Here is a 15,290-nt window from a genome sequence, read left to right as displayed (position 1 = left end):
CCCCCCCCCCCCAGATAGATTAGGTAGGTGGCTGCCCCCCCAGGATAGATTAGGTAGGTAGCTGCCCCCCCCCCAGAATAGATTAGGTAGGTAGCTGCCCCCACATAATGGAGGGGGGGGGAGCCGGAGCCGCGGGGAGGGCAGCCCGACCTCTCCCTCCCTTCCTCTCCCGGGCCCCCCCCCCCACCTCAGATGCAGAGTGACGCGCACGGAAGCGCTGTAGACGGAACTCACCTCCGTCCCTGGTTCCAATCGCCGCTGGTCTCCTCCCGCTCTGCATAGATGCTGTTACACACGCAGCTTCCTGTTTAGCCGGAAGCTGCGTGTGTAACAGCATCTATGCAGAGAGGAGACCAGCGGCGATTGGAACGCAGGGAGGTGAGTTCTGCCTTCAGCGCTTCCGTGCGCGTCACTCTGCATCTGAGGAGGGGGGGGCCCGGGGAGAGGAAGGGAGGGAGAGGTCGGGCTGCCCTCCCCGCAGCTGCGGCTCCCCCCTCCATTACAGCGCCCCCCTCCTAATAGCGCACGAACACATGGGCCCCCCGGGCCCCTCCCCCGCCTCTTTAGGAGCCGGGCCCGGTCGCCAAGGCGACCGTTGCGACCCCGGTCCCTACGCCACTGGAACTGCCTGTTGTAGGTCCCAGTCTGCCTTAAACGCCTTGTTTGCCACAAGATGAATAAACATTGACTTTATAAAGCAAAAAACAGGAAAAACCGAGAGCCCAATATAGTGTAGTAGGTCAAAAAAAGTTCCCTTTCTTTTTGAAACTGACTGTTTTAGGTCATCACATCAGATAAGAGGTAAGTGAACTACTACCTCCTTTTAAACAGTTTTCAATGTATTTTATGCTTGTTGGCACCTTTGGTACTTTCATTTTTGCAAACATTGACTTTATGGCTGCTATGTATTGATTTCATTAAAGGACAATTGAAGTGAGAGGTAAATGGAGGCTGCCATATTTATTTCCTGTTAATCAATACCAGTTGTCTGGCAGCCCTGCTGATCTATTTGGCTGCAATAGTGTCTGAATCACACCAGAAAAAAGCATGCAGCTAATCTTGTCAGATCTGACAGTAATATCAGAAACACCCGTTCTGCTGCAGGCTTGTTCAGGGTCTATGGCTAAAAGTATTAGAGGCAGAGGATCAGCAGGACAGCCAGGCAACTAGTATTGCTTAAAAAGAAATAAATATGGTAGCCTCCATATACCTCTTGCTTCAGTTGTCCTTTTAATACTCAGTAGTGTCCATTAAGCTTTTAAAATGATGTTTTCATTCAAAACATCCATAAGACCTAAAATTCACTTTTTGTGCTACATGCGTTTCTTGCCTGACCTAAGCTGTTCCAGAAACTAGTTGATCTTTGAGTTTTTGCATAAAACTATTTTGCAGATTGTAGACTGAACCTACAGTACTGCACTTACCTATCTGTTGAAAAACAAAGATGTCCTCTTTTTGCAGATGGTTACCTTACAGAATTTTGCTGCTTTCACAAATTTGACGAAGATCCTGCCGATGAAAAGCAGCTCAGTGATCCTGACATGTACGCTGACCAAACCAGCGATTGTTCCTCTCCGATGGACTTGTATATAGATGACCAGGCAGACTTCGGTTCACCTAAGACTCCTGACACCCCATGCTTAGTGCCTACTGACAGTTCACCAATACAGAAATGTGACGCTTCTCCTGTAGAAAAAGAAGAAAAAGAAGGCCTTAAAAACGATACTGCATTGAAGAATGCAACTCTTCCACCAACTAAACAACTCTTTGTGAACATTTGTAAACTGAAGGGTAAGTACACATCCTGTGCTTCAGACGCTTACACTTCCTGTAAGGCCTCAAAAGAAAGCGGCGCCTACGCCAGCCCTCCAAAATCCATTCCTGTTTCTGGATCACCGACAGACTCTGTTTATGGAGAACACCCACAGGCCAAAGTTCCCGGCGAGATTCTAGAAACTTCAGGCGAGCAGTCGCACAGTACAGTCCCCAGTAAAAGCCTAATGAGTAGCGAGGCTGTAAAGGCGACAGTCAGAAATGTTCTAGAACTCAAACTTAGCGCCAAGCACTTGAAAAGCCAGGTCTCCGGTAGCGACTTCCCGGAAACAGACTCTGTGAGATGCCCGGAGGAAAACTGCCTGGAAAGACCGGCGTCGCACAGTAGAGGAGGAGCAGCAGAAACAGATTCAGTTTTAGAAGCCGCTGTAAATAGTATTTTAGATTGCTAAAGAACATTCTCCAGAATATTATGTAGGACACGTGACAAGTGGACAGAAAGCAATAGTGACCGTATGCATAGAAGACAAGAGGATGGATACACACACCACCTTAAGGTGATTTTCATACTTGATGGATTCAAGCAAGCCTGCCACAGACAATCAGGAATGATCTGGACAAGCAGGTCATTTTGTGAATTCGTAGATGGAATCCATTTTGTTTATGTTTTTTTTTAATTGGTTTCATTAAAGATGCAGTCTTTGTCCCTAACGTGATCCTATCCCTGTCAAGATCTGCTGATGATGAGGCACTTTTGGAGCCTGTGATAGTCATCCCGATCCCTGAAGGCCAGCCTACAGCACCAACTTTTTTGGACTTTTATCTATAAAACCTTAATAATAAAAATAACTTAAAAAAATAAATAAATAAATAAATAAAATAATGGATAATAACTAATCATTATGATCTATATCCCATTAAAGCAGAATTTCAGTCAAAATGTGTTTTTTTTCCCTTTGGATAGTGTTTGTGAAGGTTGAGGGTGGCCATACATCTAACGATTTGGCTATACGATTGACCATTCGATTATTTTATTGAATCTTGAGAAAATCAAGTGTATTCCAGTATGCCCAATTGATGAAAAGTGGCTGATATCATGTCGAATCGACCAGCTTAGGATAGGATATCGCCTGCAGTGTGTGGGCCACTAGTCGATCGACTTTCGATCCACCACACTGAAGTTGATCGCTCAATAAAGTGGATTGCTTTGTCAATTGAATCAGAATTGATAGATGTATGGCTACCTTAAATATTTCATTTTTAAAAGTGGTCATCTGGTAAAAAGATCCCCAAAGTTCTCTGACCTTGGAAAATGTTATTAACGCCTTCCAATCCTAGGTCGTACTAGGTACTACCAAAAATGGTATTTTCTTCTATAGCTCCAATGTTAAAGACGTAGTCCAAAAGAGGAACATGTGGCCACTAGGTGGTGCTGTTGCTAATGAAATCCGGCACAGCGCCATCCTGTACGGATGAAACTACATCCAACATTGTGATTACCGGCGGCCATCTCCCCACCAGCACCTCGTCCCAATGTGTCAGACACTTTGATTCTCTGTAGCTGCATAGAGCGCCAAGAAACTTCTTAAAGACCACGGTAATTGAAATCTACGCCTTGTTTGGGACCTATAGATATTAGTTGCTGCGCCGCATGCTACCACCGCTCTTGCGGCTCTCCCGTCACTGGAGCCTATTCGCTCTGCTTTTGGTATGACAACATTGGCTCCTGACCCTGTGATCGCTATGACTGCTGTGATTGGCTCACAGTGATCGCAGGGTCGGGAGCCAATGGGTTATCACCTACTTATCGGGATGAAGTTCAATCCTTGGTTAGAGTTCCTCTTTAAGCAGATTTTCAGTTTATTTGCCTTCTATAGTATAAGAATAAGACCAGCCGCTTGTGCTACGACTATGGCAAGGATCCATGTTACAAGAGACTGCACCTTTATTGAAATGTCCATGCAAGCGAGACAATTCCATGTACCACTCAACAGTTTAGATCTGGAACTAATCTGCTTTTATGTACCATTAAATGTTGTTCATTTGCTATCAATGTCGATGTCGAATTTGAACGGGTTATGAAGGTTTTTCAGTAAAGTGGTTCAAGAGTGTAAAGATGGTGCAAAGTACAGCCAGCTACAGTGGCCAATTGGAAATCCTGATTCCGCTACAGCAAACTAAAATGGGATTGGTTGACGTTGACTACTTTCGGGGACGTAACTACAAATTACGGGGCTCCTACAAGAAAATTTTGATGGGGCTTTCCCCAGCATTCACACCCTTTTACCATTTCCTGTCGGTGACCTTCACAGCCTGTGGGGGGGAGGGGCTTCTGCCAGAGATCATATGACAAGTGTGGCTGCCATATTCCAATTTACAAGTAATTGGGAATAATCCTTTTAAAGGGAAAAGGCAAGGCCACAAAGTCCTTCAATAGGTGATCCACCACACCCACTTCAAGTGCTTTTTCCTGTACACAGGACTATAACTTTCAAAAAATGAGCTATAGCACAATCTTGCAGTACAAAACTTCATATAACTTTATTGGCACAAGTACAAAAAATGAATGTATTTGTAAAACTTTTCATCCATGAAAACAATCTTCATGAACAACAGTAATGTAGTGTATCCAACAAGGAAACTTTCATGAGACTAATAAAAACTTGGATTTTTTGTACTTGTGCCAATAAAGTTATATGAAGTTTTGTACAGCAAGATTGTGCTATAGCTCATTTTTTAAAAGTTATAGTCCTTTGGCTACCATATTCCCCCATCCCTAACAAGTGTAACCACAACGACACCTGATCTAGACCCCTGTATTGGAAGGGAAGGTAATTATTTGGTGGCCCTTCTCAACCTGCGGCCCGCCTTCCAGTTGAAAGGGTTATTCCATCTATACTTACTCCCCCCTCCCACTTCCTGGTTGCTATGCTTTGTCTCCAGTTATGGCTCTTTACACTGTTCTATTGAATAAGTCTTCCGGTGTTTAGAATGTATGACACTGTGAAGGAAAATCAGCACCTACAGCAATAGATAACCTATAAAACATTAGAATAGTGCACAGAAACATGGCTGATTTGGTCAGTAATGTTCTAATTTTGGCTAAAAAAATGTAACTATTTCACATTCAATAATATCTCTGCCAGACCTTTCCGTAGTTTTCTGCATATCTCAAGACTTCAAGTCAAGCAAAGTATTGGCTTTCTTATATGACATTTTCTTCTAACAGCTCAGTTCCATCCAGATCTTTTCATTCATTTTTGGTAAGGTTGTAAAAGTGGTCACTAATGTTTGTGTCCCTTCACTGGGTTGTGACCGCAAGACCGTGAAATGAAGCCCGTAGAGTGTCAAGTAGTGATGGTCCTGTCTAGGAGAACTCATGGAGAAGCATGTGATCAGTTTGGTCAGGTGATAGATATGCAAGTCTCTGATTGGCTAGTCATGATCATGTGCTGAAGCTGGAGGTGATCACAGCAAATCAGAGTTTTGCAAATCTGTCAGCTGATCAAACAAATCAAACGCTTCTCCATGAATTTTCCTAGACATGATCATCACTAGTCTCAAGGGAGGAACTGGGGGAAAACAGAAAAATCCTGATAAAGCCTCTTTCTCCTCCTCTTGATGAGATTATCCTATTTCCTGCCTGGACAGGAAGTCAGAAAACAGGGATACTTGACAGTAGTAAAAAATTTAAAATAAGTTGTGTGCCCCCATTTTCACTGTATTCAAAACTAAAATAAAGGTTTCTGGTGGAGTTGGGGGATAAGATGCCTTTGAATGAGCATGTAATCCGCAGACATAACAACCGTAGTTTAGGTGATACCTGTAATGTGCAAGATTTTTTTCCAAGCTTTTGAAACTTTTAAGTTTCTTCTTCAGGCATGTTTCAGAACTGGATCGGAACCATACAGAGTAATGCCTTTGTACAGACATATACTTTGTATGGTTTTGATCCAGTTCTGTATCATGCCTGAAGAAGAAACTTAAAGCGGATCCGAGATGAAAAACTAACTATAACAACTAACTTGTCTATATATCTTATCTAAAGTTTAGATAGTTTACAGCTTTAATAGAATATGATTATTTCTTCCTGTGATACAATGACAGCGGCCATGTTGTTTGTAAACATTACACAGATTCAGGCTTATCTGCATCTTGAGCAAAAAAACCTAATCCCTCCTCCTCCTCCCTCCTCCCCTCTGCCTCTGAAATCTCTGGCTAGTAATACCTCCCCCTCCTCCTGCCCAGACTGGGCTCCCATGAGCCCTTGCTACTGTCTGAAAGTGCCTTGGCTCTCTGAAAACCTGTGGGCGTGGTTTATTTAGTTTATAGGGAATTAGAGTATTAAAACAAAAACAAAAAAGTATTTGGCTTGAGGAATGCCCTATAAACAATAGGAAAGGAACACAATTATGCAATGAGTAAAAGTTCATCTCGATCCACTTTAAGTTTCGAACGCTTGCAAAGAAATTTTGTACAGCTAGTAATTGCAGGTATCACCTAAACAACTTTTGTTTTTCTGTCTTTGGCTTCTCTCCCCATGACTAATACCAGACTACACATGAGCATATATTTATCTTATATAATTAAAGTATATATATATATATATATATATATATATATATATATATATATATATATATAGCTCCAGTGCTTAGAAAAGCCTCTTCCAGTTGTCTGGATTGGTTGCCATCAGGGTAGTGTGTTCTACAGCGCAGGTAGTGAAAGTAGCTAAAGGAGTGAGACAGTTGTAAATTGCTGTGTATAAGGAGGTAGACTCTGCCGATAAACAGTGTTTAATTGCTATGAGCCATTTCCTTACAGACCTCTTTGTACACAATACCCCACGTTGTCTCCGCCTCCAGGTCTCCGCCTGTGCTACCTACAGAACATGCTATCTAAGTTGCTACTGGTCTTAAAGGACCACTATCGTGAATATCGTCAAATTTAAAATACTTGTAAACATATACAAATAAGAAGTACATTTCTTCCAGAGCAAAATGAGCCATGAATTACTTTTCTCCTGCTTGCTGTCACTTACAGTTAAAGAGTAACTGTCGGGCATAAAATCAAAAATGAATTCTTTATTTTTATCTGGCAAACAAGTAATAAGGATGCTAATCAGGCAATCCAAAAGTTAAAATCACTATTACTTTTCTTGTTGATAAATTATCATTCCCCAGTTTACCTGACTCTTATTTGATACACAGAAAATTTGGTACACAAAAGAGAAGTTGCAGGGCAATCTGGGTTGTCTTTTTTTGCTTCCCTACTTCCCCTCAGACTTAACTAATGCAGCCTGATTGGCTGAAGCCTCTTTCCCTCCTGTTTTCCCGTCCAACACCTCTGTTCCTCTCTGATTGGCCAACATTTCTCAGGCTGAAACAATGCACTTTCTATAGTGAAGGGCGGGCAAATCAGGCAGAGGAGACTAAGGGCGGATATTACATCATGACTGGCTTCAAAATAGCCACAGTAAATATGGAAACTGTCTAGAATAGGATTCTCTACTTTTCCTTTATAAAATTCACAGGAATCATAACTGGGAAGTGCAATACATATGTTATTTAAGTAGATCAAGTATTTATCTACTTATATATTTGTTTTTTTCCTGAGATAGTATGGCTGACAGCTTCTCTTTAAGTAGTAGAAATCTGACAGAACCGGCAGGTTTTGGACTAGCTCATCTCCTCATGGGGAATTCTCAGGGTTTTTTCTATTATCTTCAAAAGCACTTAGTGAAAGGCAGTTGCACCGTCCAACTGCCAAAGAAGTATATGTTAAGCAGGGAGGCTGGCCAGCATCTTTGTATAAATGCTTTTCAGAGAGTGTCATTACAAAAAATAAAGGCTATGCTGAGAATCCCACATGAGGAGATAGACTAGTCTAAAACCTGTTAGTTCTGTCAGATTTCTACTACTGACTGTATGTGACAGCAGCGTAGGAGAAAAGTAATTGATAGCTCATTTTACTCTGGAAGAAACATACTTCTTATTTTTATGTCTTTACCTGTATTTTACATTTTACAATTTTGTGCAATAGTGTCCTTTAACAAGGCTACAAATTAGCAGTTTGAATAGCAAAATGACATGCCAGCCGAAGGGGATTTTTATAAGAATAGGGGCCTGATCCAAGGAAGGCAGCACACAGAAATTTCACCAGTCCTAATGCCACCGTCCGTTACTCTGTTATGCCATGCGTTACTATAGCAATGCATGCGTTACCCGGTAACATGCGGTCCCCCCCTGCCCATATGGGATGTGCCATCTACTCCATGGACCAGATGTATCTGCCGAAATTTGTAGTTCTTGGTAGTTTATTCTGCACCACAATGCATGATGGGAGATCGCTGCTGGGAACTTCAAAATTCAGCAGATGCGGTTGGTCTGTAGAGAAGATGGCACATGCCATATGGGCCGAGGGCCAGAGGAGCAGCACCCCATAGGTAAGTAGTTAGGCTCACCCTATTACAGTGCATTACGATGTGGCCGTTATGTTGCACCGCAGCGTCCCACTGGGAATGTAGCCTAAAAGGTGACTGCACTTTTTACTGTCGCTCGTAGCATGATGGCGTGGAGTAAACGGTGGATGTTCCCAATAGGTATCAATCCCATATACACCCTAGATCGGCGCTGTCCAAAACAAATAAGGAATATGTTGGAGTATCATCAGAAAAAAAGGCACAACGGTGTGAAAAGACACTGCTAGATGACGAGTCTATGTACAGATAGTCCCCGGTTAACGCACGAGATAGGGACTGTAGGTTCATTCTTAACCTGAATTTGTATGTAAGAACACTGTGCCACCGCTGTCCCCCTGTTCATAGTCTGGACCTCCACTGTGTCCCCTTCTGTGCCACCTCTGTCCTCTTCTGTGCCACCTCTGTCCCCCTGTTCATAGTCTTGGCCTCCACTGTGTCCCCTTCTGTGCCACCTCTGTCCCTCTGTTCTTCCAGTGTCCCCATTGTGTCCCCTTCTGTGCCACCTCTTTCTCCATGTACCTCTAGTGTCCCCCCTACTGTTCCCTTGTGTCCCCTCTGTACCCCCTCTTCTTGTTCCTCGTGTGTTCTTAGTGCTTCCTTCTGTCATTCTGTGCCTCCTTTTTGCCTTCTCCTGTCCCTGTGCCCTTTCTGTTCCTCCTTCAATCCCCCTGTGCCTACTCCATGCCTCTTTACATCCCCCCTGTGCCTCCTTTGGAAAATGGGGACTACCTGTACACGGATCCAACTGGGCAGATCTATTCGGACATAGTCCATTTTAGTCAGGTGAAAACTCATGTATGGGACCGTGGTAAACGATCACGCCATTAAAAAGCCTTGTGTCTGGGTAGCTACGTACTTCTGGATCTTCAGCTTGGAGCTTCTGCCAATGATCCGATCGGTAGCCTCATTGTTGTGCTGATGTTGGATTCAGACATGTCATGTTGCTGTCATGTGTTGCTTATTCATTCCCCTGGAGCACTTCAGAGACACAAAATTGGCTTAATTTAATGGCATTGGGTTGTAACCATTGCTTTAAATGCAAAAAGGGCTTGAAGGCCAAGGAGAAATATAGAAAAATTATATACTGCACTGCATAGTTGGGAGACAAGTGTCCTGCGTGAGCACCTCAGGGGAAGTGGTACATTTGTGTGTCTGCAAATGATCAGATCAGGTTAGTCAAATGACAGCTTGGGGTATAGGTTTCACCAGACACTGGACTGTTGTCATGGTTGCAAGGAAGGCTGTCTTGACTCATTTAGCATAACTGATAAGTGGCTGCATAATAAAATGAAAAGGTAATTTTCTTTAAATCTAAATTCGAAACAGAAATTACCCTAATACACGTATCAGTGTCACGCAAGAGGTAGAAGTTGAGAACAGTAAATTCCAGCTTGTAGCAGCTGATTCAGTTGAGCAGCAGCGGTGTTAACTGGTTATTGGGCCACTAGTCTTAACTTCCCTTTCTTCAGTAAAGCCAATCAGAATGTTAGGAGGATGTTTTGCTTATAACTATCCATTTTTACATAGCAAATTAAATATAATTTGAAGGACCACTATTGTGAAAAAATGTAAAGTACATGTTAACACATACAAATAAGAAGTACGATTCTCACAGAGTAGAATGAGCCATCGGTTACTTTTCTCCCATGTTGCTGTCACTTACAGTAGGTATGTGACAGAACTGACAGGGTTTGGACTAGCCCACCTCCTCAGGGGGCATTGTCAGGATTTTCTTTTTTTTTCAAAAGCACTTAGGGCTTGTTCACACTATGAGCATTTGTGTATTTTTTAAGCGCTGGCGATTTTTCGAAATCGTCCTAAAAGCGCTTGTTCATGATTCCCTATAAAAGTGTTCACATATGATCGGTTCAATTCCAATCCGCTTCCAAAAGCAGTGCATAACCATTTTCTGAGCGCTTTGGCTCAATGGAAGCTATAGGAAAATCGCGAAGCGCTTGAAAAAGCGCTTTGTATAGCGATTTCCCAAGCGCTTTTATGAATAAATACATTGTATGTATTCTTTTCCGGGTCAAAGAGTTCACTTCACTTCCTGAGTGAAAAAACAAATTGCTCATCAAAACTCTTAGAAAAGCACTTACACAAAATCGCCCAACGCTCAGAAAATGCCGGAAATCGCTAGAAAAAAAAAACCCGCACAAAAACGCTCAGCGCTTGCGATTTATAATGTGAACATAGTCTTAGTGAATGGCAGTTGCTCCATCCATCTGCCAGAATATTGTGCAAACAGGAAGGGGTTGCAGCCTGCATCTTTGTATAGATTCTTTCCAGGGAGTGCTTTTGTAAAGAATAAATTAAATACTGAGAATCCCCCATGAAGAGATGGACTAGTCAAAACCCTGTCAGTTCTGTCCGATTTCTACTAACTACTGTAAGTGACAGCAAGATTGGAGAAAAGTAATTTATGGCTCATTTTACTCTGGAAGAAACAGTTGTTATTGGTATGTGTTTACATGTATTTGAAGTTATACTGTTTTTTGCCATAGTGGTCCTTTAAGGGTTCAAGTGATGGTTTGGGACCCGTGTTCTATAAATCATAGATATTGTACTGGCTTTCGGATTTCTATCTATGATGTCATGTGAAAGGTATGCCAAGCCCCACCCCTTTCTGGCAAAAAGCAAACAAACATGTCTACTCACCCAACTTCCTGGCCAGGAGCTTTTTGTTCTCAAAAGCAGATGCCATCTTAAAGGATACCCGAAGTGACATGTGACATGATGAGATAGACATGTGTATGTACTGTGCCTAGCACACACATAACTATGCTGTGTTCCTTTTTTTTCTTTCTCTGCCTGAAAGAGTTAAATATCAGATATGTAAGTGGCTGACTCAGTCCTGACTCCGACAGGAAGTGACTACAGTGTGACCCTCACTGATAAGAAATTCCCCCTTTCACCTCTTTCTTGCTCACAGAAGCAATTTTTCTGCTAGGAAAGTTTTTTATAGTTGGAATTTCTTATCAGTGAGGGTCACACAGGCAAAGAAAAAAAGGAACACAGCCTAGTTATTTGTGGTCTAGGCACTGTACGTACACACGTCTATCTCATCATGTCACATGTCACTTCGGGTATCCTTTAATATAGCTTTAAAATTCCTGAGCTTTGACAGTGATGGAATGCCTTTTAGGTTACATACTTTCAATCAACAATATTTTTTATATGCAAATTAGAGGAGTCGGTGAGTCGGTGGAATCATAAACTGCGCAGCGCTGCCATTATTTGCGTTGAAGCTCTAATCATCCCGTAGTGGCACCTTACTGCCAAACTTCCATAAGTAAAGCCATTGGCTGGTTGGAGTTCACTGTAGTCTGAAGTAGGTTCTGTGTGTGTGTGTGTTTTTTTTAATCACATCTGCCAATCTGTTCACTGTTTCAATCTAGTCTGCATTTTATAAACCCATAATACATTCTGTATAGTCTTTGTGTCGTGTAAGAGTTTTGCAGATGATGATTGTATAAGCAAATTTTATTGCCTTTGTCAGTGCTGTTCTTTACATAAACGCGATGCTCTACAAATGAAATAAAAGGTCAGAATGTTTAAAATACGGGTTGGTCCACTATAATATTTAATTGAAGTTGTTCTCTATGAAAAAATGTAAAATGTTGGTATACTGAGGCCTTTTACTTACACAGGGGCGTAACAATAGACCCTGCAAGGGATGCATCCGCAGGGGGGCCCAGAAGCCACAGAGGGCTCCGTTTTGAGAGACTGACAACTACGGGCATGGAGACTAAAAGCTTTCTGCTCTCTGCACAATTGTTCTAATGACTGCATCTGCTAAGCCACTGATAATGAATTATACAATGTTTTGTAGACAAAGATTTGTAGACAGACCCTATTCAGTGTGCAGGGGGAGGGGGCCCCATCCAAAGTATTGCAGGTGGGCCCAGTGATTTCTAGCTGCGCCCCTGTTTTACACTAGACGGTTTTAATTTGGGGCAGTCGGTGGGACTGCCAGCGCCAACAATCTAGTGTGTGTACAATAGCCCCCTTGATACGTTGACAGAGGGCATTGCTCTTTCACGCTGCCGAACCATCGCCCCTTCTTCCCCCAACAGAACATGTTGCTAACCAGCAGGCTAGTGACCTGTCTGTACAACCTTAACCCCAAATTGTTGCCCGCAGTGCTATGTGGGAGGGTGGAGGCCCATGTGGACTGGTATAGCTCTGTGGAGCCCCACGTGGGCATGTTATGGAATTCTGGCTATATCAGTCTGCATGGGCTAAGGGGTTAGGGCAACCTTTTAAAAAAATCTAGACATTAAATAGTAAGTACTGTATTTCACACCAGAAGATGCACCTAGGTTTAGAGGAATAAAATATGCTTAACCTGGTGTGTCCATGGTGCAGGAGCGTCTTGTGGACTCCGTCTCCTAAGCCACGGTTCCCAGGGGCACTTTCACAGAGCGCCATCTGATAACACCATCCCCTCCCGAGCGGCCTTCCGGCACCCCCCGACTAGGGAAATCCCTGCTTACCCCCGTTGCTTCCTCCAGTTAAGAGTCCTTTGTCTTGTGTCTTCTTGTATTGTCGCTGGCACCCCCTCTCTGTGACCTGGCGTTGCACATGCGCCATGGTCACAGAGGACTCGGAGTGCTCTGGCTGGAGAGGGGAAGGCTTCTGCTGTGCACACTACAGCTTACTGAGATAGCTGGGGGGGAAAGAATTATGTGATGGTGCGGAGAGACAGTGTGGAGGGGGGGGGGGTTGTGGTGACACCTGGTGCTGCGCCAAATATGTATTATTCAGATCATACGATGCACTGATTATTCCCCCCACTTTTGGGGAGAAAAAGTGCATCTTACGCAGTGAAAAATATGGTATAATTGCTAGAAATCCCTATACAGTACTATTGCGGTTGTACAATACCCCGTAAAAAAGCACTGAGGCTGATTGCACACCTAATAGTAGGTGCACACCTCCGCAATCAGCCATCATATGACCCTGCCCCACAGTGCGGCGAGAGGGTCATGGGCATAGAGCCTTCCCCCTTCCCCAGTGACACACTCCCTGGGCAGGAAATATGTCACTGGGACTCCCGTTGGTCCATGCATCCGTGCCACATTGCACAATGCTCCCATCATGCACACTTGCTGTGCTGCCCATTGACTTGCATTGCTGCATAATCTGTGCGGTAGGTAAGGATGATGCGGTAACTCGCTGCAGACTTTGCATCGGCATTGCCGCGTTTTGGATACTTCAGGCTCATCGCGTAAACTGCGCAAGTCTCCAAACACTTGCTTGGCCCTTGCGTTAGGGAAACTATGCGGAAGAATAACGTGGAGTGACGCAGTGCGCAAATGTGCAAGGGGCTTTAAACTTAGCGTGGAGCCCGGAGGGGATATACTGTGTGTGCAGCTGCAAATCCGATAGGTAAGGATACAAAACTACAAAGTCTTTTAGAATTTTTTTTAAGCAAATTTGATGAACATAGCATGTTTTGGAGGTTTTGCTATTAATCATTCCATCCCCTTGTTGTCCTCCTGTGTCCTCCTCGTATCTGTCCTCCTCCTATCCCCCTTGGTGTCCTACTCCTATCTCCCTTGGTGTCTTCCTCCTGTCCCCATCAGTGTCCTCCTCCTGTCCCCCTTGGTGTCCTCCACCGTGTTCTCCTTTGTGTCCTCCTGTGTCCCCCTTGGTGTCCTCCTCTTATATGTCCACCTTCTGTCCCCCTCAGTGTCCTCCTCCTGTCCCCCTTGGTGTCCTTCTCCTGTCCCCATCAGTGTCTTCCTCCTGTCCCCCTTGGTGTCCTCCACCGTGTTCTCCTTTGTGTCCTTCTGTGTCCCCCTTGGTGTCCTCCTCTAATCTGTCCTCCTCCTATCCCCCTTGGTGTACTCCTCCTATCCCCCTTGGTGTCCTTCTCCTGTCCCCCTCAGTGTCCTCCTCCTGTCCCCCTTGGTGTCCTCCACCGTGTTCTCCTTTGTGTCCTCCTGTGTCCCCCTTGGTGTCCTCCTCTTATCTGTCCTCCTCCTATCCCCCTTGGTATCCTCCTCCTATCCCCCTTGGTGTCCTTCTCCTATCCCCCTCAGTGTCTTCCTCCTGTCCCCCTTGGTGTCCTCCTCCGTGTTCTCCTTTGTGTCCTTCTGTGGCCCCCCTGGTGTCCTCCTCTTATCTGTCCTCCTCCTGTCCCCCTCAGTGTCATCCTCCTATCCCTCTTGGTGTCCTCCTGACCCCCTCAGTATCCTCCTCCTATCCCCCTTGGTGTCCTTCTCCTATCCCCCTCAGTGTCTTCCTCCTGCCCCCCTTGATGTCCTCTGTGTTCCCCTTTGTGTCCTCCTTGTCCCTGGTGTCCTGCTCCACTTCTTGTGTGTGTTGTAAGTAACAGCAGCAGCTGCGGTTATCACTCACCTGACCTGATGGTGCCCACGGCAATCAGCAGCTTCTACTCTCTCGCTCACTCGTTCCCCCTTGTGCCGGTCACGTGCGTAGTGATGCGACCGAGTAGAAGCTGTTGATTACCGTGGGCGCCATGGGGTCAGGTGAGTGATATCCGCGGCTGCTGCTTCTTACAACAAACACAGGGAGTGGAGCAGGATGCAGTGGAATGTAGGGAGTCCCCGACATCGCGGCGGATCGCCGGTTCATATCGGCCCACGGCCGTTAATCGGGGATTCAAAAGAAAAAAAAGCAAAACACATCTGTAGAATGAAAGAAAAGGCTGAACTAAAGCATTTGCAAAAAGAAAAACCTTTATTTATGTATACACACTGGCAATAAAAAACAAATAAAAACATAAAATTCCCTGTAATGTTGATAAACATGGCCCCTGCTAATAGAGCAGTCATTAACTTAGTGCAAAATGCAAAGCAGCCTCAGCAAGAGGAAGAACAAAAACAAAAAAAGTGTATGTGAACCAACGTTGAATAATGAAAAATATATTAAAAAATCGTGCCGGTGCACAGAGGGTAGTGACAACAAAAATAAATCAATAAAATAATGCGGGTGTCAAAAACATTGTTAGAAAATTAAGTGAACAATGTGTAAGAAAAGTTGGACCAAAAAATGAAAACGGGGTCCA

The 15,290-nt window shown here is 44.1% G+C and overlaps 1 protein-coding gene across 3 annotated transcripts in view; it reads left to right on the top strand.

The window, feature by feature from the left end:
* The window catches only part of BICRAL (BICRA like chromatin remodeling complex associated protein), a 79,663-nt gene extending 75,837 nt beyond the window's left edge, over positions 1-3,826 (top strand). For all 3 annotated transcript variants that reach the window (XM_068232970.1, XM_068232969.1, XM_068232968.1), the window contains one exon: positions 1,462-3,826. In XM_068232970.1, coding sequence (XP_068089071.1) covers positions 1,462-2,225 — 764 coding nt within the window. In that variant the 3' untranslated portion in view covers positions 2,226-3,826. The remainder of the gene's footprint in view (positions 1-1,461) is intronic.
* The last annotated feature ends 11,464 nt before the right edge of the window (positions 3,827-15,290 follow it).

This window comes from Hyperolius riggenbachi, chromosome 4, assembly GCF_040937935.1.
Source record: "Hyperolius riggenbachi isolate aHypRig1 chromosome 4, aHypRig1.pri, whole genome shotgun sequence".
Lineage (NCBI taxonomy): Eukaryota > Metazoa > Chordata > Amphibia > Anura > Hyperoliidae > Hyperolius > Hyperolius riggenbachi.
The sequence above is the reverse complement of the archived record's forward strand: the minus strand, read 5'-3'. Positions and strand labels throughout refer to the sequence as shown.